Source organism: Chionomys nivalis, chromosome 1, assembly GCF_950005125.1.
Source record: "Chionomys nivalis chromosome 1, mChiNiv1.1, whole genome shotgun sequence".
NCBI lineage: Eukaryota > Metazoa > Chordata > Mammalia > Rodentia > Cricetidae > Chionomys > Chionomys nivalis.
This window is the reverse complement of record NC_080086.1, coordinates 63783274-63805520: the sequence shown is the minus strand read 5'-3', so window position 1 is coordinate 63805520 and position 22247 is coordinate 63783274. Positions and strand designations below refer to the sequence as shown.

The 22247-nt window shown below is 41.7% G+C and overlaps 1 protein-coding gene across 2 annotated transcripts in view; it reads left to right on the top strand.

Moving 5' to 3' along the window:
• Window positions 1–2022: 2022 nt before the first annotated feature.
• The window catches only part of Gfpt1 (glutamine--fructose-6-phosphate transaminase 1), a 60237-nt gene continuing 40012 nt past the window's right edge, over window positions 2023–22247 (top strand). The window contains exons 1-6 of one of the 2 annotated variants that reach the window (XM_057770632.1): window positions 2023–2257; window positions 12643–12750; window positions 15789–15896; window positions 16620–16745; window positions 19176–19234; window positions 20631–20765. In XM_057770632.1, the coding sequence (XP_057626615.1) occupies window positions 2251–2257; window positions 12643–12750; window positions 15789–15896; window positions 16620–16745; window positions 19176–19234; window positions 20631–20765 (543 nt within the window). In that variant the 5' untranslated portion in view covers window positions 2023–2250. Of the gene's footprint in view, window positions 2258–12642; window positions 12751–15788; window positions 15902–16619; window positions 16746–19175; window positions 19235–20630; window positions 20766–22247 lie in introns of those variants that run through there. The other variant, XM_057770641.1, reaches the window with a different exon arrangement.

Genomic DNA, 22247 nt, shown 5'->3' with positions numbered 1-22247 from the left:
AGCCAGTAAGCAGCACCTCTCCATGGCCTCTGTATCAGCTCCTGCCTCCAGGATCCTGCCGTTTGAGTCCTTGTCCTAGCTTCCTTCCATAATGGACCGTGATGTGGAAACGTAAACTAAATAAACCCTTCCTTCCCCAACTTGCTTTTTGGTCATGGTATTTCATTGCAGCAATAGAAACCCTAAGACAAATACCCTCCCTCCTTTCTCCCTTTTCCATCCTTCCTTAAATTTGTTTAGTGCTGTTTGTTTAGTAGAAATCCTTTCCATGGTCCCAGATGTTCAAGTTAGACACAGATGTCCTCTTTCCTCCACACTTGTTTATTTTCTCCTCTAGGCCCAGGGAAGGCAGAGCTCTACATAGAGGAGAGGCAGCGGCTCAGCTGGCACACAGTTACAAAGCGCTCTTTGTCCTGGTGGTTTAGTGAGCTTGTTCAAGGTTGGGCTGGAGAACACTGGCCTTAAGTTTCCTCTCAGCTGGTGCCGAGCACCTACGGAGAGAGCAGGAGAATGGAGCTGTGTGAGGGCTGAACCAGTAGGAGGCAGAAAGGGCTGGGCAGATTACCACAGTTGGAACACTTCCCTGGTGCCGTTGCCATGTTCTGTGTGGCACCAACAGGTTTGCGTCCTGCAAACTAGGGATGCAAAGTGCTTTGGACTCTTGGGCAGGATCATCTTAGTTCTCTCTCAGCTGGTCGTCAGGCTAAGGTGTCTATCCAGGGGTCTGTTTCTAAGAAAGGCATTGCTCTTTAATGAACAGTCCAGTGTGTTAACTCTGCTAAGATCATCTAGAGACATGTTTAATGGCTTGGAATAATGAAGCACTTTCAGATGAGAAATACCGTGCCTACATTTTCTAGTCTCTGTTTGAGGTAGGTGATGAAAAACTGAGATGCCTTTGCTTCCTTGCACCTATAGCCAGGTGATGGTCATTTCTGTGCCTATGGCATTTATCACTCCTTCAAAAACATTTTTTTATAACATTTATGTATTCAGTTTTGGGGTAGAGCCGGTCACGTATGCGTGTGGTTAGAAGACACCTTTGAGGGGCCCAGGGATGGGACTCAGGCGTCTTCTGAGTGTCTTTATCCCCTGAGCCATCTCTCCAGCCACAAGAACAATTTTGATTCGCTAGCTAGGGTCTATACTAAGCAGGTATATAAAAAACCCACTACATCATAAAGGAACTTAGAACTTAGTGGGGAAGGAGAAAACAGCCATTAACACAGAAGCCTATATTTTTTTTTTTTGAGGTAGATCAAAGGAAGAGAAGTTAAAGCCCGGGGAAGACAAAAAGAGGTCGCCTTTAATAGTGACAGGGATGTGGGACTCTGCAGAGTAACCCAGATGTGCAGGTTTGAATACCGGTTCTGTTAGGACACACGGGGCTCGAACATGCGGTAGGAAGGGGGTACAGACTGTCAGCACACCAGCTTGCGTTGGCCCTGTTCATTTATTTCCTTTAGGGCTATCAACAGAGGGCTGACAACCTTCCTGAAGCAAAGGCCCGCTACTAGCTTCTCAGAACGTCTCCCCTCTTCGCAATGGAGAGTTCATTTACGGCATGAGCGAGGCAGGTGCACCGTGCCCTCAGAAACCCTCTAGTCCTCTCAGGTGGGCAGTGCTGGGGCGCTGTGGTACCCTAATCAAAGAATAGAGTGAGGAAGGCAAGGGTGGGGCGCCGAGCATCTTGCCTACTGCTCAGGCCATCACCGGAAAGGCAGCCCGAGGGCGGCCTGCAGGCTACGGCACCTCTGTGCCACCCGCCCAGTTCCGGCCACCGTCCCTGCTACACACTGGCGTGTCTGTCCCAGGCTCTCCCTTCCCTCCTCCGGTTTTCTTTCTCTCTGCTCCTCGCGGGTTGCAAAGTGTTCTGTAAATATTCCCTCTTTCCCACACCGCCTCCGCGGCACGGCTCACCCTAGGCGGGCGGCTCCAGGAACCTGAGCCGGATGCTGGACGAGCCCCTGCCACGTCTCCGCTGCCCGGAGCCCCGCGCCTGCGCGCATTGGGCGGGGGGCCGAGGCCTGCGCGTGAGCGGCGCGGGCGTGGCCCAATGGGAGAGCCGCGGCGGCGCGCGTTGCCGGGGGGCGGGGCGGCGGTTGAGGGCCGAGCCGCGAGTCCGGCAGTCGTGTCCGTGCTGTCGCGTCCTGGAGTCCGTCTCGTCGCCGCCACCCCGGCCCACGCTCGTCCTCGTTTCCGAAGCTCTCGCGCGCCCGATCGCTCGGCTCTCGCTCCGCGACCAGCATCATGTGCGGTAAGGGCCGCGATGGGGGCGTGTGGCGGCCGCAGGGCCAGCGCAGTGAAGGCAGACGTGGATGTGCGAGTCAACGAGCGGCCTTGGGGCGGGGGTCCCGAGGAGAGAGATGGCCTGAGGGGCCGGCGTCCTGAGGAGAAGGGTGTCTGGGGAGAAGGGCGTGCGTGGGGCAGGGACTCCAAGATGGGGATTCCTGGGTTGAGCAGGCGGCCAGAGTTACTATACTGGAGACGGGGCCGCCAAGGAGATTGTGGGGCCCCTGTGGGGCGGTGGGGGTGCCTGGAAGGATATCAGGGAGCTCAAGGGGCACCTTTGCGTGGAGCTCCGAGGATAGATAAATGTCTACATTAGAGGAAGTGCGGGGCTGAAAGTGCCCACAGAGGAGGTATGGAGGGATGCCCGCAGGAGGGTCCACCAGGTGAGTGAGGCAACCGGTGGGCACACTGTGTGGTACTGGGGGTTAAACTCATAAAGTCAGCTTGCTAAGCGAGTCCTCTGCCCCCTAGCCACACCCCCTCACCCCCACACCTCCAGCCCTTCCTTCACCACCACTCCCCCGCCCCTCTTTTTTTTTTTTTTTCTTTTTGTAACTGGGTCCCACTCAGTAGTCTAGGTTGGCCCGGAATTCAGTGTCCTGCCTCACTGTCCCAAGTGCTGTGGTTAAAAATATGAGTGACAAGCCGGGCGGTGGTGGCGCACGCCTTTAATCCCAGCACTTGGGAGGCAGAGGCAGGCGGATCTCTGTGAGTTCAAGACCAGCCTGGTCTACAAGAGCTAGTTCCAGGACAGGCTCCAAAACCACAGAGAAACCCTGTCTCGGAAAAAAAAAAAAAAAAAAAAAAAAAAATGACACCTGGCTGGTAGCATTTCTTGAATTTATCTTGCACTTAAAAAAAAATACTTAATTCTAGTCACTGTATGTTAGGCAGACCTAGTAGAACTCAAGCTAGAACGCCGACAGTGATTTTGCACATTAACTTCCTGCCATTCTTAAGTCTCTCAAGAGGAACCATTACTAAATCAATAACTTGATGAAGTGGCCTCAGAGCTGATCTTGTGAAAGAGACAGGGCAAGAGTCCTGGCCAGAGATCACACGTCATGCATGTGCAGCTCTTTAACGTATGCCTTTACTAGAACCATTAAAAAAAACAAAGTTAGGCCCTTTTATTCCATGTTTTAAGATTATTTGAAAGTGTTACTATGAGAATTGTGTGTCATGACTAATAAGACTCTAAAATGGGAATAAGGCATTGACAGTCCATAAAAAGAGTTGTGTTCTTACCTTTTCTTTTACAATTGACAGTTGATGTCACCACTAGAAGAAAGAGCACCTTTTAGAGATGCTCTCTGCCCAGATCATAGCTGTCCGTCAGCTCGTGAGTGCTGAGATTCTGGGCATGGACCGCCGTGCCGTGCCTGGCTCCCAAGAAAGACGTTTTAAGGAGAGGTGTTGTAGGGTTGAAGCTGTTAAGAAAGAGCTGAGCAGGAGGTGGGTTGTACCCATTAGTGCGGTTTTCCCTGGGTCTAATCATTTCTCCTTCTGAAAACGAAGAGCAGGTTAAGGCTTAAGAGATTCTAGATTCTAAAGCATCAAAAAGGAGACACCTATAGTGTATTGAAGTCAGTGTAGGGCTGACTTCATAACCAGTTAGCCTTTACTGTTTAATTAGTAGATCGGTTTTGCAAAATATCTGTAAGGTAGTTTGGAGTTGTAAGTGGGGGACTTCCAAGCTGGCTAATTACTAGTGTGTTGCGTTTGGTAGTTAGCTGTTTTCTCACCTATCTTGGCCTTGAATTCACTGTAGCTGGAAATAGCCTTGAACTTCTGATCTTCCTTAAGATCCTGGGCTTACAGGACTCTGCCACCACTCCCAGCTAATTAACTGTGTTTGAGTGATGAGTTGTGTACGTAGTAAAGTACCTGACATTCTGGTTGCAGGTTATTTCCTCATCTTGTTCCAGGAAGGAAAGTGTAAAACAAAAAGAAAACAGAAATCAAATCTAGTTCCTGAAGCCTTAGGAGACATTGTTAGTTACAGTGGCTACTAGTGCAGCCCAGCCATTAGCCCGAGTTTCACTGACTACGAACAATGAGTGTGCTAGCACACAGTATTTGAAACATTTCTAAGACCCTGCCTTTCAGCTCATTGCCTTTAAGGTAAAAATCTGAGATTTAAAGATGAGGTTATTTTTTCTTCCGTTTCATTTTGTTTCCTTCCTTTTCCAGACTTTGATGTATGCCAGGTTAGAACTTATGTCTTAGTTAGGGCTTTATTGCTGTGAAGAGACATCAGTTTCAGAGGTGTAGTTCATTATTTAATGCAGGAAACACGGTGACTTACAGGCAGACTTGGTGTTGTAGAAGGAGCTGAGAGCAATACATCTTGATCCACAGGCAACAGGAAGAGACTGTGAGCCACTGGGTCCAGCTTGAGCTTCTGAGACCTCAAAAGACACACCTCCTCCAACAAAGCCACATTTACTTTGACAAGGCCTCACCCCATAGTGCCACGCTCTGTGAGCCTGTGGGAGGCCATTTTTATTCAAACAGCCATGAGTCCTATTCTTCTACCCTAGCTCCTCCAGGATTGGGGTTATAGCAATGTCTACCTCCCATATCTTTTAACTTTTTAAAAATTTTTATTAGAGCCGGGCCGTGGTGGCACACGCCTTTAATCCCAGCACTTGGGAGGCAGAGGCAGGCGGATCTCTGTGAGTTCGAGACCAGCCTGGTCTACAAGAGCTAGTTCCAGGACAGGCTCCAAAACCACAGAGAAACCCTGTCTCGAAAAACCAAAAAAAAAAAAAAAAAAAAAAAAAAAAAAATTTATTAGAATTACTTTAATCTATATAAAATTTATTTTTAAAAAAAACTTACAAATAAACATCACATGTCAAAATTAATCCTGCCAAAGTCTATACATGAGTTTCTGTATAATTACAATAGCTATTCTCAAATAAACATCACATGTCAAAATTAACCCTGCCCAAAGTCTCTACATGACTTTCTGTATAATTACAATAGCTATTCTCAAGCTGTGAAGCTCTAGATTAGATTTTACACTTTCACTATTGAGTATATTTTATTCATTTATCCACTAGCAAAACTGAAAAAGCCGCGGCAAAACTAGAACTAGGAAAACAATTATTTTAATGTTTTAATTGTTGAAATAATTTTTAGGCAGAGATATTCATGAAAATGTGAGAATATTTACAAACTTACTGCTACCTAATTTTTCTGAAAGATTACATTTTTTTTCAGTATTGTAAAACATTAAAGCAAAAGAATAAGAACTAAAATTCTATGTTATGTGTTTTTCAATTCAATATTCTGATAAAACTGTCGAAATGTTTACTATATGTTTGGGCCATCAATCAAAAGATTTTGTATGGAACTGGAGAGATGTCTCAGTGGTTAAGAGCACTGACTGCTCTTCCAGAGGTCCTGAGTTCAATTCCCAGCAACCACGCAGTGACTCACAACCATCTCTAGTGGAATCTGATGCCCTCTTCTGGCATAAAGTCGTACATGCAGATAGAGCACTCATAACATAAATACTTTTTAAAATTATTTATTTATTTAGTATGTATACAATAATCTGTCTGTGTGTATGCCTGCAGGCCAGAAGAGGGCACCAGACCCCATTACAGATGGCTGTGAGCCACCATGTGGTTGCTGGGAATTGAACTCAGGACCTTTGGAAGAGCAGGCAGTGCTCTTAACCTCTGAGCCATCTCTCCAGCCTTACATAAATATTTTAAAAAAAGATTTTGTAGTCAAGCAAATTTGGAAAGCAGTATATTAACCCAGTAATACTTTATTATTATATATTTCCCAGAGAATAGGGTGCCTATTTTTAATTGTTTTGTCTTTTATTTTTGATTCTTGCCTCTTTTTATTGTTTGTTTATTTATTTTGGAGGTGCTTACCTAGGCTACTTTGCTTTCCTGATACTGTCATGATCAAAATCAGCTTGGAGAGGGCAGGGTTTATTATATCTTACAGGTTAAAGTCTCATTGAGGAAAGCAAGGGCAGGAGCTTGAGGCAGGAGCTGAAGCAGGAACTGTGGAGAAACAGGAGCTGCTTACTGGTTTGCTCTCTAAAGCTTGTCCAGCTTGCTTTCTTACCCGTTCATGGGCAGTACTGTCCACAGTGGTTTCGGCTCCTCCACATCGATTAGTCAAGATTTCTCTCAGGCATATTTGTAGGCCAATCTGGTGGAGGCAGTGAGGGTCTCTGCCCAGGTGATCCAGTTTATATCAAATTTAGAAAAAATAATCAGAGCCGGGCGGTGGTGGCGCACGCCTTTAATCCCAGCACTCGGGAGGCAGAGGCAGGCGGATCTCTGTGAGTTCGAGACCAGTCTGGTCTACAAGAGCTAGTTCCAGGACAGGCTCCAAAACCACAGAGAAACCCTGTCTCGAAAAAGAAAACAAAAAAAAAAAAAAAAGAAAAAATAATCAGCACACCATCTTAAACTATATGTAGTCCAGGCTGCTGATCTCAAACTCAGTAATTCTATTCCTACCTGACATTTCAGGTGTGAGCCATCATGCATGGTTCCTTTTTTTTTAACTTAGTAATTTAATTTCTTTATGTATTTATGTGTGAAAGTGTTTTTCTTGCATATATTTGTGTGTGCCATGTGAGTGCAGTGTCCCAAACGAGGGTAGAAGATGGCATTGAATCCCTGGGAACTAGAGTTACAGATAGTTCTGAGTTGCCATGTAGGTGCTGGGCACCAAACCCTGGTCTTCTGCAAGAATAGCAAGTGCTCTCTCAACCTCATAGCCTTCTCCTCATTTTCTAGCTCCATTTTTGTTTTTGTATCTGGTGTTTCTGGAGACAAATCCAAGGCTTCTCACAAAGCACTCCACCACTCAGGAATTATATCACCAGTGCTGTGTTCCTGCTTCCCCTCTTTGTTGGTTGGTTTATTTGGACAGGTTCTGGTGTAGTCCAGGCTGGAACTTACATAGCCAAAAATGACCTTGAACTTCTGATTCTTGCCTCTACCTCCCCAAGTGCAGAGATTTTAGAGATGTGCTGCCGTGTTTCATATAGGGTCCTGGGGATCAACTCAGGGCTTCTTTCATACTTGGTACTCACTCTACCAAATTGCTACACTCCCAGCTCCCCAGCCCTTTAATTCTGAGAGAACCCCAGCCCTCTCTTAACCATTGAGCCATCTCTCCAGCCTCTTGATCCTTTGAAATCCTATGTCCGTTATGTTTGTATTCATTTTGGTTTTGCTGAGTTGTATCTTCAGTTCATTAAAACTACCCCTGCTTTTCATAGGTCTTGCTGGATATTAAATAAATTGGAGTTGCATCTTTTCAATGTGATGTTATATATAAATGACTTTTTATAATGACAGTCTCTACTCAAAAACAATAAGAGAGCTTGCGATTTGAAAGTATCCTGAAATGAATATTTTAAAAACTTTTTTGTAATTAAACAAAAAAATGGCTTTGAAGGCAATTGAGGGATGCCGAAACTGGTTGCTAGGGTGACTCATAAAACCAGTACTGTTTAACAGCCTTAGAAATCATACTGGATATAGAGAAACTGTGAGGGGAATTTACTAATTGCTTAGGACACATTTCCTAGGAAAGGGAGAGGTTAGTAGATGCTAAGGCTACTAGAAATGAGCCATAGAAGAGGGAAAGTGTTTTGTAATACCTGTCTGATGCCTACTCCTGCAGATCTAAAATTCACAAGAATAAAAAAGGTTTTTTTTTTTTAATATAATAAAATAAAAATAGGGCTGGAGAGATGGCTCAGTGGTTAAGAACATTGCCCACTCTTCCAAAGGTCCTGAGTTCAATTCCCAGCAACCACATGGTGGCTCACAACCATCTGTAATGAGGTCTGGTGCCCTCTTCTGGCCTGCAGGCATACATATAGATAGACTATTGTATACATAATAAATAAATAAATATTAAAAAAAATAAAAATAAAAAAGGTTCTAGAAACTTTTAAAACCTAAGCCTAGTAACTTTGATTCAAATTATTATTACTACTACTACTCTTGGTTTTTCAAGACAGGGTTTCTCTGTTTAGCAGCCCTTGCTGTCCTGAAACTTGCTGTGTAGACTCACAGAGATCTACCTGCCTCTATTTCCAGAGTGCTGGGATTAAAAGTGTTCACTACTGCACCTGACTTTGACTCAGTTTTTTTAAGCTTTTAATTAGGAAACCTTTATTTTACCCCTTTTTAACACTGAGCAAAAGTTAGTGTTGTTCCTTGTGACTTGCGAATTTTCAACTGTATGTTTCAGGTTACCTAGAAAGTATTAGAAGATATTATGAAGTGATTGATAGCGCTGTCTCTGGAGAGATGACTCAAGGGAGCTGCCTTCAAGGGATTGTTCTTTGGTCAGAGAAAACAAAATTGAATGCAAATACAGTGGCTGCAGGTGCTGTCACAGTGCTATCTCTGGCATTCTGAGATTCGTCAGACACAGGAGAGTGGGTTTTTTGGGCTGACAAGATGGTTTAGTGGGTAAAGGTACTGTTTGCTGCCAATCTGATGATCTGAGTTCAATTTCCAGACCCCACATGTTGTAAGGAGAGAAAGAACTGCAAGGAGACTCTCGTTTTCTGTCCTTTATGTACACGCACCATGGCACACACATGTGCACACTCACACACACAAAATAATATAATTTAAGAAGAGGCGGAAAATTTTTTTTCAAAAAAAAAAATTAAATAGAAGTATAAACTGCGAAAAAAAAAAGAATATTTGGGGGCCAGAGTTTTATCGCTGGAATCCGCAGAAAAGGAGATGACTGAATCTTTCTTTGTTTGGTTTTTCAAGACAGGGTTTCTTTATGTATCCATGGCTGTCCTGGAACTCAAAAAGTTTTGCTTGCCTCTGCCTCCCTGAGTGCTGGGATTAAAGGCCTGTGCCACCACTGCCCGGCTGAGGACTGACTCTTTCAAGTTGTCCTTAACCTCCACGTAAAGTGCATGTGCAGAATATACATACAAATAAATAAAACATTTAAAAATAGTTTTTAAGTAGAATTTTAAAACAGTGTTAATACCTTAGATACAGTTTACTTTGGGCTGGGCATAATGGCACATGCCAAGTGTAGAGTGGGCAGTGGGCCACTTTCCCAGCGCCCGGCCGCCCGCATGCTGCGGGCCTCATTCTTGCCGCCCGGCTCCTGGCCGCCAGCTAGCTTATGCCCCAAAATAATTACATGGAAACTGTATTCTTTTAATCACTGCCTGGTCCATTAGTTTTAGCCTCTTATTGGCTAATTCTTACATATTGATCTAACCCATTTCTAATATTCTGTGTAGCACCATGAGCTGGCTTACCAGGAAAGATCTTAACCTGCGTCTGTCTGGAGTGGGAGAATCATGGCGACTGACTGACTCGACTTTCTTTCTCCCAGAATTCTGTTCAGTCTACTCCGCCTACCTGATTTTATGTCCTATTAAAGGGCCAAGGCAGTCTCTTATTTAACCAATGAAATTAACACAAAACAGAAGACTCTCCCTCATCAGCCAAGGTCCTAGGTTCTAGTGAAACTGAGTTGGGGATTACTTGAATCCAGATATTTGAGCCAGCAAACAAAAACAAATCTGTTTATGTAGTTAGCATTTAATTTTTTAATAAATTAATATTAGGGAATCAGGCATGATGCTGCACATGTGTAGTCCTTGCACTCAGGAAGCAGAGGCAGAAAGATTGTAAATTTGTGCCAGTCTGGGCTGCATAGTGAGACTCTGTCTCAAAGGGAGGCCAGTGAGATGGCTCAGACAGTAGAAGGACTTTGCAAACCTGACAACCTGAGTTAGATTCCCTGAACCTTCACAGTAGAAGAACCCATTCCCAAGAGTTGCCCTTTGACCTCCACATATTGCACTGTTGCATGTACACACCTGCACTCATGTCTCAGAAACTAAAAATAAAACTGTTACCCAGTAATTCCACTAGTGAGCATTTGAGATTAAATACTTCAGCCAAAGAGAATTTCGACCCTATGTTTATTGCAACACTTTACAAAATACAAATCATGCTTTTAATTGGTGCATGGATAAGGAACATGAGTGTAACAATAGAATACTACTCAGTCACAAAACAGTTCCATTTGCAGGAACATGGTGAAAACTGCAGGACATTGTGTTGAGTGAAACCATCCAGACATACAGCAGCAAATAGATGTTCTAATCAGTCGCCCTTGTAGAAGTACAGATTAGAAGAGGGCGGGGTAAAACGGACTTTAGGGATGCGGAAGGGTGCTAAGACCTACTAGGAGCCATAAGACAACTGACTCTCCCTCAGAAGCCATAGCTCAACTATCCATAGCTCTTCAGTTAGGGTGAGGCTCATGAATCCTGTCCCACTCCACGTTAGAGCAGGCAGCCGCGGTTAGTGTGAGTTCACGAGTGCAGAGGCCTGCCGTGCCCTGGAGACACTTGTGCTCTGGTCCTCCTCTGTCTATGGCTCCATAGTCTCTCCTCCTCTTCCGTGATGGCACCTGAACCTCATTTAAGCCATTTTGAGGCTTGAGTTATATATTTAGGTGAGTTTTTTCTATTATTAAATTATTGTGTTGGGTTGTAGTTGAATGATAGAACATTTGACTCAAATGTGGTCTCCAGCTCTGGGAAAAAAAACTAAATTGTCGCCTGGCAGTGGTGGTGCACACCTTTAATTCCAACACTAAGGAGGCAGAGCAGGTGGATCTGAGTTTAAGGCCAGCCTGCTCTACAGAGCAAGTTCCAGGACAGCAAATCCGTTTGTTTTTTTTCTTTGTCTCAAAAAAAAAAAAAACAAAAAAACAAAGCAAATCAGTTTGTTGTTTTTTTTTTCTTTTTGTTTTTTGAGTCAGGGTTTCTCTGTGTAGCTTTGGTGCCTGTCCTGGAACTAGCTCTTCTAGACCAGGCTGGCCTCCAACTCACAGAGTTCCTCCTGCCTCTGCCTCCTGAGTGCTGGGATTAAAGGTGTGTGCCACTACTGCCCGGCAACAAAATAAAAATTTTAAACACTGTTTATCCCTAAACTTCATTGATTAGTGGAAGTAAACAGTCATTTTCGCTATTGTTATATGAACTACTTGTGACTTAAAATGCTTGCTAGAACTGGGCAGTGACGCATGCCTTTAATCCCAGCACTCGGGAGGCAGAGGCAGGAGGAACTCTGTGAGTTTGAGGCCAGCCTGGTCTACAGAGAGAGTTTCAGGAAGGCTCCAAAGCTACAAAGAAGCCCTTTCTTGGGGGGCAGAGGGAAACTTGCTAGAAGGTATGTGTATGTTTAATGTAATATAGTATATAGCTCACAAATTTAATTTTTTTTTTTTTTTTTTTTTTTTTTTTGGTTTTTCGAGACAGGGTTTCTCTGTGGCTTTGGAGCCTGTCCTGGAACTAGCTCTTGTAGACCAGGCTGGTCTCGAACTCACAGAGATTCACCTGTCTCTGCCTCCCAAGTGCTGGGATTAAAGGCGTGCGCCACCACCGCCCGGCACAAATTTAATTTTTAAAAAATAGATTTTAGTTGAAAAATGGCAGTGAAGGAAATAAATGACTGTAACGGCGTAAACAAATGCAGACAGATTGTAAAAATATATACAGCTTTAATGGGGAAATAGACTTACAGAGCCACCGTTCCACGGAGACCAGGAAAGCAGAAGCAAGCACTGCAAGCATGCTCGCCAGATTTATAGGTAAAAATTAGCCCGAGGCGAACATGCCCCCTAAGGGGCGGGACTTATCCCTACAAATGACTTAACTTTTTAAGCTTTGTTGAAAATAACTAGACATTTATTTTGACATATTTTTGTTAATCTTTTATGTTTATAAGAAGATCCTGTTTGAAAAAGTTCCATGGGTTCTCAATAATTTGAGATGAAGGTTTATTATTGTATGATTTTTTTACTCTTGGCTTTTGGGGGGACTCGCCACTCAACTCTCAAATAAATTATACACGAAGGCTTAGCTTGGCTTGTTTCTTACCAACTTTTCTTAAATTATCCCCATTACCTTTTGCCTCTGGGCTTTCATCTTTCTTATTTCTGTATATATTACTTTCCTTCTTACTCCATAACTGGCTAGGTGGCTGAGCGCTGGGATGGTTGTCTCATTTCTCCTTTTATCTTCTCTTCCTGCCAGCCCTGCCTGTCCTAGCTCCTGCCTTGCTATTGGCTGTTCAGCCCTTTATTAGGACCATCAGGTGTTTTAGGCAGGCACAGTAGCACAGCTCCACAGAGTTAAACAAATGCAGTGTAAACACCTGAAAATAATATTTCCCAACAGTTTCTTTTCTGAAGGTGAAATCTAGCTTTATATTTCTGCATAGCCTAAACGTAATTATATCAGATTTGATTCATTAGAGTTGTCCATTAAATATTTATTTATTTATTTTGCAGGAATATTTGCCTATTTAAATTATCATGTTCCCCGAACAAGACGAGAAATCTTGGAGACCCTAATCAAAGGCCTTCAGAGACTGGAATACAGAGGATATGATTCTGCTGGTATTTTCATTAAAAATATACTATGGGTTTGCATTGATTCTTGAATCTAAATAGTATTTTTTATTATTTTTAGGAGACCTAACTGTATTCTTTGTTGTGTTGTAAATTCAAGTCTGAAGAATTTCTGCCTTCCATCATATCTAAAGGGTTTCCTTATGCCATTTCAAGAGTACTATTGTTTGTGTGGATATTGCTTCTCGTGGTAATTTCCTTTATAAAAGATGCTGCTGAAGGACTGGGGATGTGGCTTAGTTGTTAGCATACTTGAAGCCTTGGGTTGATCCCTAACACCACACAAACTGGGTTTGATGTTCATACCTATAATCCCAGCACCAAGGAGGTGGAGGCAGGAAGGTATGTTCAGATTCATCCTTAGATACATAATAAGTCTGAGGCCAGCCTGGTCTGCAGGAACAAAAAAACAAAAGTTGACTATAAAAACATAAATCATAGCACATTTTTATGGGAACAAGTTGTAGAGCACCTTACCTTATACATTCTTTGTTCTTTTTAAAAAGGTTTCTTATTATTTTTTAAATTTGTGTGTACATGAGCACAGGTGTTAGAGTTACATGTAGTCGTGAGCTGCTTGGCGTGGGTGCTCAGAACTGAACTCAGATTTCCTGCGAGAACAGTTTTTAACCTCTGAGCCATCTCTCCAGCCCCTAACCATGTTTTTCCATTTCTTTTTTTCTCCATGGACCCATGCTATGTCATTTAAACATGAATTTTTTTTTCTTTTTGTCTTGGAGATTGAACTTTAGGGTCTTGTCCATGCTAGGTAACCACTCTACTACTGAGTGATATCCCAAACCAAGATCCTTCTGTTTTATGTAAATGACAAGCTAAGTAAAACTTACTTTCTGGCAGGGTTAGTTTGACTCTAGCTCCGAGCTGGGGTTCAGCAGAAGCTCCCATTCCATGGTTCCTAGAGTGACTCATGAGCCTCAGCGAAGAGCTGAACACATAGCTAGCTCTATGATTCACTACAGCGGAAGAATCCAGAACAAAATCAGAACAGCAGTGGGTGTAGGATGAACTCTGCAGGAAAGCAGGCTCCAGCTTCCAGGAGGCCTCTTTTAACAGGGTATCCTTGATTTCCCTAGCAGCAGTCCATCCCAGAGGGACACACTGTTTCCATGAACAGTCTAGGCACAGGAAGCACACTCACCCCTGTCAGGGGTAGACATGCTCCTGAAATCTAAGATGCTAGATGCCAATCAAGGGCCAACCGTGAAAGTCTTTCTAAGGATTGCAGGGTTGGTTTCTCTTCCTATTTTAGTAGTACGGGGAATAGAGGCCAAGGTCACAGATGCTAGGGCAGTTCTAAGTTATGCCCAGTCCTGTGCCTTTATTGTTCAGATTCTAGCAACATATATTTCCATATGAATGCTGATTATGTTTTCTGTCAGCTTTGGAGATGCCTTTCCTTATGGCTGTTGCTTAAATAGTAATGCTCTTTAAGATTTTTTTTATTTATTTGATAAATTTTGATTTTTATTTATCTATAGCCCAGGCAGACATTTTTTTTTTTAAAGATTTATTTATTATGTACACAACATTCTGCCTCGATGTATTCTCCCACGCCAGAGGATGGCGCCAGATCTCAGTACAGATGGTTGGGAGCCACCATGTGGTTGCTAGGAATTGAACTCAGAACCTCTGGAAGAGTAGCCAGTGCTCTTAACCTCTGAGCCATCTCTCTAGCCCCCCAGGCAGACCTTTTTTCCCAAGTGCTTTTTTCCCAGCCACAGAGACTCTTTCCTTATTCCACTTGTCTTTGTATTTTCATAAGATGATTTCATTACCCCATACATTGTGATTTATAATCCACGTGTTTGGTTTCAGTTTTAAGACAGTCTTTCTTCATAGACCACACTGGCCTCAAACCTTACCATCCTCTTGCCTCAGTCTGTGGAGTGCTAGGAATACAGGCACGTGGTACCACATTTGGCTTATGTATTTCTAGTCCAAGTGTGCTTCCTAAGTTGCAGGCTCGTGTTTCCAGCTACCTTCTAGAAGTATCTTCCTGGACAGATCACTTTTCAGGTTCATAATTGACTGAACACTGTAGTCCTTACTCATACCTCATTCTGTTCTATGTCCCTTCTACCAATAATCTTTCTACAGATCCTTTGAACTCAGGAGAAAACCTTGTCTAATGCCTTCTCATCCAGGCTTTGTGTTTCTCTCATTCATCACCATCACCTGCTTAAATTTAAGTCAGGCCCTCTCCATTTTTGTTGTATTGCAGCTGTAATGTCCTCTTTTTCCCCTCACCAACCCATCCTCCTCTCTGTACCATTTTCAGAGCATTTGCTAATTTTTCTTGACATATTATTTTTGATTGAAATGACCTTCAGGGTCTAAGGAAGTTTTTCAAGTTCCTTAGTAATCTAAGTAAAATTTCAAGAGCTACTTTCCTGACTATGACTGGTTTTCACCTTCAGAAGTGAGTGCCTATGGCACTTGTTCTCAGTTTATAATTTCTATAGCAATTGCTTGGGCTTTTTTGTTTGTTTGTTTTTCCAAGACAGGTTTTCTCTGTGTAGCCCTGGCTGTTCTGGAACTCACTTTGTATACCATTCTGGCCTTGAACTCACAGAGATCCACCTGTCTCTTTCTCCCAAGTGCTGGGATTAAAGGCGTGCTCCACCACTGCCTGGCAGCAATTGTTTGTACAAGTAATAATGATGATTATCGTTGTTCTTTTTCTGCCTGTTTTCTGAACAGACAAGAATTGAGCTCTCTATTATAACCCCTTTCCTGACCTCCCTTCTCTTACCCTCTTAGAATTCTGATGCTGGGTTTGAACACAAGGCCCCATTCATGCTAAATAAGCCTTATTTTCAGTTTTTGTTTTAAGCATCTGTCACTATCTCAACACATAGTAGATTTTCAGAAAAATCTACTTGGTAAATGAATTAATTAGATGGATATATAATCTCCCTTTATTATTACTATTTTTTGCCTCATATTGGTATTCTTAACAACCAATTTCTAAGTCTTGCTTTCTTATCTACCTTTTGCTAATTTAGGAGTGGGACTTGATGGAGGTAATGACAAAGACTGGGAAGCGAATGCCTGCAAAATTCAGCTCATTAAGAAGAAAGGAAAAGTTAAGGCACTGGATGAAGAAGTTCACAGTAATGTACTTAGTTTGATTTTTCCCATTCTACCCTTTTTTGGGACCCATTTTAAGGTAGACTTAAAGGTTGAAGAGAAGAAAGAAAAGTAATTTTGTTGACTGCTTGGGTTTAAATTGTCCCTGCGCTTCAAAAATAATCATAGCAACTAGGAAGGAAATTAGGTGCAGTGGGCATAGGGGGCAGCTCAGAGCTCTAAGTGAAGAAGCTTCAGAAGCATCATCCTGAGGATGGGGCTCGCATAGGTGGCCTGCTTATGTCTCCACTTGGCATAGTTTTTACTTTGCTTGATAATCACCCCAAATGCAAGATGCTGGTTTGCTGATCTGCCAGAGAAACCAGAAGGTGCTTCTTGTGACGGGAGAGGGTGAAAGTTCTTACTTAACAAGGAAAGAAGGCAAATCAAATGCTGAGTCTGCCAAGAGGTGTGGTAAGAATGAACCTTCTGTTTCAGAAGGGAACAAATTAGTGCTAATTCTGCTGTCACATCTCAGGCAGAAAACGGTTTGGCTAGAAGCCACAGGCCACAGTGAGTAGTTCCCTAAGGTGGAAAACATGCAGGAACACATGCTATATATGTAGAGCTGTACCATCTGCAGGTTCAGGAATCCCTGAGTATCTTGACACACAAACCTGTGGATAGGGGGGCTGGTGTAGTTATATTTAATATAATGTATCTATAGCATTATCAAATACTAGAGTTTTAAATTTTATCTTCTACAGAACAACAAGATATGGACTTGGATATAGAATTTGATGTACATCTTGGAATAGCTCATACCCGTTGGGCAACACATGGAGAACCTAGTCCTGTCAATAGTCACCCCCAACGCTCTGATAAAAATAATGGTATGAATGGCTTGTGTGTGCTTTGAAATGATTTTAGTGGGCCAGTAATGGAAGGAGAATCAAGGTGCTTATGTTATTATTTTAATTAGATTCTCATCTAGAAATTTCAAAACATATTCAGTGAATGCACAACACTTGATTCCATCACCAAATTTCAACAGTCCTCCATGTATTAGTTATTTTGGGGTTCCAATAATAAATATTGGTAACTCTTCAATATGATAGTTGTTTTCTCTCTTTCACTTGTAATTTAGTGTATTGTTTATCTGTGAGTTTCCTGTAGTCTAAGTATTGCTAATTATATCTACTCCTATTATGTTATTTAAGGTTTCCCCATGTCTTCAATTTTTTTTTGGTCTTTTCTTTGTTGTTTTTTAAAATGGTCTCACTTTGTAGATCTGGCCAGCTTTGAACTTGCATCAATCCTCCTTTCCTTACCTCCCTTATAGCTGTGTGCCATCATGCCCTGCTAAACAGACCTGTTACTAATTTTTGTTTTTCCAGCCTCAGGCATTGAACCCAGGGTGTATTGATGCTAGGGAAGTCTCTCCCATGAGATGTATCTGTAGCCCTGAGTATCTCCACGTGGAGGCTCACAGTCTTTGGCATGTTAACCATTGTTGATTACTGCAGAGGTTGTAGGGATTGTCACATGCCAGTGGTCTAGGGCCTCAAGTTCTCCTTTAGTTTCGAGCTCAGGTGTGTCCCTAAGAAGTTCTCATCAGCTGCTTGGTCACTCCTAGGTATAGCTTGTGTAGGCAGGGTGAATATTTGATTATTTTCCTTTAGTTACCATTTTTCAAACATTAAGTGATTCTAATGTTATTCCAAGCATTGTTTTTTTCATTATTATAAACTCATAGTAATTATTTTGAGTGTCTTTAAAGTTGATTTTTGAGTTAGCATACAAAAATGGTTTCCTTGTGGCATTCAAACGTACATCATTACACATCCCACATTGCTCTCCTCTTGACCCCTTTTGCTCCTCTTTTCCTTCCACAGATAGTTCTTGAGACTGAAGTGCTATGTGCTGTGCTACTGAGACACCTCCATGTAGCTTGTGGTAGACCCTTGGTTTATTTCAGTACTGAGGTAGCCCTTTGTATCGCTGCAGCACTTTTTCTGTTTTGCCCCACTGGGAGCTTATTCAAGTTGGCTCCTGTTTCTTTTTAAAATCCCAGTAAGCTAAGTAGTCTTGATTACTTTTCTTTTTTTGAGACAAATATGAGATCCTTAGGTATACTGAGAACATTTTGAATACTATAATATGAAATTAGATTTACATTAAGTGTGGTAATACATGCCTGGTTACACAGAAGGCTGAGACAGGAGGAATGCCTCAGTAAAGGAGTTCAGGCCAGACAGGGCAACAAAACCATTGTATTTAGTAATAATTACTCTTTTTTTGTTGTTGTTTTGACAGTGTTTCACTATGAGGCCCTGGCTGGCTTGGAACTCACTACATCATCCAGGCTGGCCTTGAACTCAGAAATCCTCCTGTCTCTTCCTTCTGAGTGCATGAGTCGCCATACCCAAACATAATTATTCTTTTGATTTGTGAGTTTAAACCTACACTGTATGGGTACTGCCATGGCTGCACATAACACTGTTAACTCTTAGTTAGCTGTTTTTAACATTTTTCAGTCATCGTTTAATAAAAATAGATGAAATTGATCTCTCAGAATTATATTTATTTGCTATTGGAGTGCTACTTTGACATTTTAATGTGACATTCCAGGAGTCATCTGGACCTTACATAAATCAATTTATAGAACTTGGTTATTATGTAGTTATTAGTTCTTAAACTTTAGTTAGCGTCACTGAGATTGTTTTAACTGAAAAGACTTTTATACTTAAGCAAAGCATAAATGAACAGAAAGAGTGTGGTCAAGTAGAGTAGCACTCTGCAAGGGAGGAAACAGGCGCAGGAGACTTGCTCTGCCTCTTTCATTCCCCGTGTTAGGATAGTAGTTGAGTGTAGCAAAAATCAGAACTGGTGTATTTCCTCATGTTCATGGACACTAACACTGTACATCAGCACAGAAGCAGTGCTCTTGAGTTGCTCGATGGCAAGCCACAGTAAGAAGCATACAACACTGGAGGACACCCACTAGTATACTAACTTTTTGACTTGAGAAGACTGTTCATAGACCCAGCATTTGGGTTACAGACATGGGAGAATTTCCACTAGTTCAAAGCAAGCCTGGGCTACATTGTATGTGATACCTTGTCTCAAAAATGTGGAACAGCAGGGTTAGGAGGTAGTTTAGTGGCAGAGTATTTACATAACATGCAGGAGGTCCTGGATTCAAACCCCAGCACCACTGCCAAAAACCCAAAGGAAATATAAAGGAAAATCTATCCACAATCATAGCTATTCATAGCATTTATCAAACTTCTTATAGTTTGTCAATACTTTATCTCTTTTAGAATTTATTGTTATTCATAATGGAATCATCACCAACTACAAAGACTTGAAAAAGTTTTTGGTAAGTAAAGTGAGCCCAGAAGATACCATCTTTGAGACTACTTTTGAGAGTCAGGGACATGCAACATTATTTAGACTGCTTAAGTAATTCCCAGGTTAACCACAGCTTGTTTTAGTTCTCTCTGTTGACACTGGGCATTCTGAGGGCTAGCTGTGTGCTGTACTGAGATAGTGGCACCCAGCACCTGTTGAGTTTCCACAGTGAAATTGTCTGTATCTAGCATAGCAGGGTCTGTGCATATGGGACTGCTGAGCGCCTGTGACAGAGAAGCTAGATTTTACATTTAACTTTAAAATAGCCCCGTATAACCAGTGGCTCTTTATTGGACAGTTGAGGATCACCAAAGAATTGTTACTTATGAACTAGCATTTTTAATATCATATATCCCACCTTATTTATTTATGTATTTATTCAAATGCTTTATTGATTTTTTTTATTTTCTATGCATTAGAAACTGGAACTGGAGCTACAGATGGCTGTGAGCCACCATGTAATTGCTGGGAATTGAACTCAGGTCCTCTGAAAGAGCAGCCAGTACTCTTAACCACTGAGCCATCTCTCCAACCCCTATTTTAATTACTTATAATTTAATTTATATGAGGAATATATGTTAAATGTATTGAGTTGTACTCAATAATGTTATTGTTTCTCTATAATCAGACTTTAATTTTGATTAACATTAATTGAATTATATTAATTATACTAATTGGATAATTTATTAAATTTATTATTATAAATTAATTTTAACTAATTAAATTAATTTAAAGTTTTTGGAAATTCTGTATGACATCCAAAAAAAGTTAATAATTAGTAAGATTTTAGAGGGGTGAGATGGCTCTTTGGGTAAGATGTTTGTCACTGAAAGCTGACAACGTTGAGTTCGTTACCTGAAACCCACATGGTGGAAAGGGAAAACTGATTCCTCAGAGTTGTCCTCTGACCTCCAAACACGCACTGTGACACACTTCTGCCTATACTCGCATACCATACGTGCACACACACACACATATATATGTGCACACATACAATTAGAAATTCATTTGGTTTTTGAAAGAAAAATTCTAGAAAATATTTGCATGGGGGCTAAAGAGATGGACCAGTAGTTGAAAACACTTGTTGTTCTTGCAGAGGGCCTGGGTTTGATTCCTGTCACCCACAGGGTGTTTAACAACTATTCTGTAATTCCAGTTTCAGGGGATCTGATGCCCTCTTCTGATCTCCAAGGGCATCAACCACATATATGCACAGACATATATATAGGCAAAACATTCACACATATAATAACATAAATATAATAAAAAATTTAAAAAGATTAACATAAAAGAACCATTAAGTTAAAGAATATTTAAACATTGTATTTATTTAAATATGTCTTTTTTCTTTATTTTACTTTCAGGAAAGCAAAGGCTATGACTTTGAATCTGAAACAGACACAGAAACCATTGCCAAGCTTGTCAAATACATGTATGATAACTGGGAAAGTCAGGACGTCAGTTTTACTACCTTGGTGGAGAGAGTTATCCAACAACTGGTATTAAATCATTCTTTTTAAGATTGTTATGTCAGATTGAGATAATGACTCAGCAGTAAAGCACTTGCAATGCAAGTTTGAGGACCAGAGTTCAGATCCCCAGCACCCACATAAATGCTGGGTAGATAGGGATGCCTTGTTGTGGTTCTAGCTCCCAGGAGGTGGAACTGGATTTTGGAGCAAGCTGTCTGATTGACTGTACTAGCTGAATCAGCAAATTCTTGGTTCAAGTGAGAGATCCCTACCTTATTATATAAGACACAGAACAATCGAATAGGACAGCTAGCATCAGACCTTTGGCCTCTTCCTACACTCACCCATGTGACTGCACACCCACATCTGTAACAACCATGTGTACTAACACACATACTATCATGCATGTCCAATACACACGTGCAAAACAAAGAATTATGCTAATGTTAATTTCAAGTAACTTTCTTAAAACGAGGTTTGATGTACAGGAACTATGCTGATACATTATTTTTAATTCAAAGGACTCTAACAATAGACAACTTTATTTTTAAGGTATTTTGTTGTCAGCATCTGTGTGTGTGTGTGTTTGTGTGTGTGTGTGGTGTAAGTGAAGGCCAGAGACTGGTGTTGGGTATCTTCTTAAAACTGTGTTGTGCCCAGCTTTTTATGTGGGTGCTAGGGAACTGAACTCATGCTTGGGTGACAAGCATTTAGCAACTGAGCCATCACCCTAGTCCCTATGCTAGTTTCCTGAGGGATTTTTAGGCTTCTATTACACACACACACACACACACACACACACACACAAAATGCAGAGAATTTTGATGATTGTTTTACTTACTAACTTGCTTTTCCTGCATTTACCATTTCTTTTACTTCACTATAGCTGTATTCTAGTTATTTCACTATAGTTAGAGGTTGAAAGGTAAGTTTGGCCTAGCACAGTGGTTCAGTAGGCAAAAGCATTTGCTGTGCAAGCCTGACACCGTAGAGAGAACCAGCTTCAGAAAAGGTGCCCTCTAACATCTTATCTTTTTTTAAGATTTTTTTTTTTGTGGTGGTGATGGTACCTGTGTGCATACATGTGAAGAGTAAGGTATCTTTTTTTTTTTTTTTTGGTTTTTCGAGACAGGGTTTCTCTGTGGTTTTGGAGCCTGTCCTGGAACTAGCTCTTGTAGACCAGGCTGGTCTCGAACTCACAGAGATCCACCTGCCTCTGCCTCCCAAGTGCTGGGATTAAAGGCGTGCGCCACCACCGCCCGGCTTTTTTTTATTTTTTTATTTTTTATTTTTTTTGAAGAGTAAGGTATCACTGTTAGTGTCTGTGGAGACCAGAAGAAAGTGTTGTACCCTCTGAAGCTAGAGGTACAAGTGATTGTGAGCTGCCCAATGTGGGTTCTGGGAACCAAAATAAAGTCCTCTACAAGAGCAGGGAGTCCGCTTCCCTTTATTTATCTATCTATCTATCTATCTATTCATTCATTCATTCATTCATTGTTCGCTCATTTT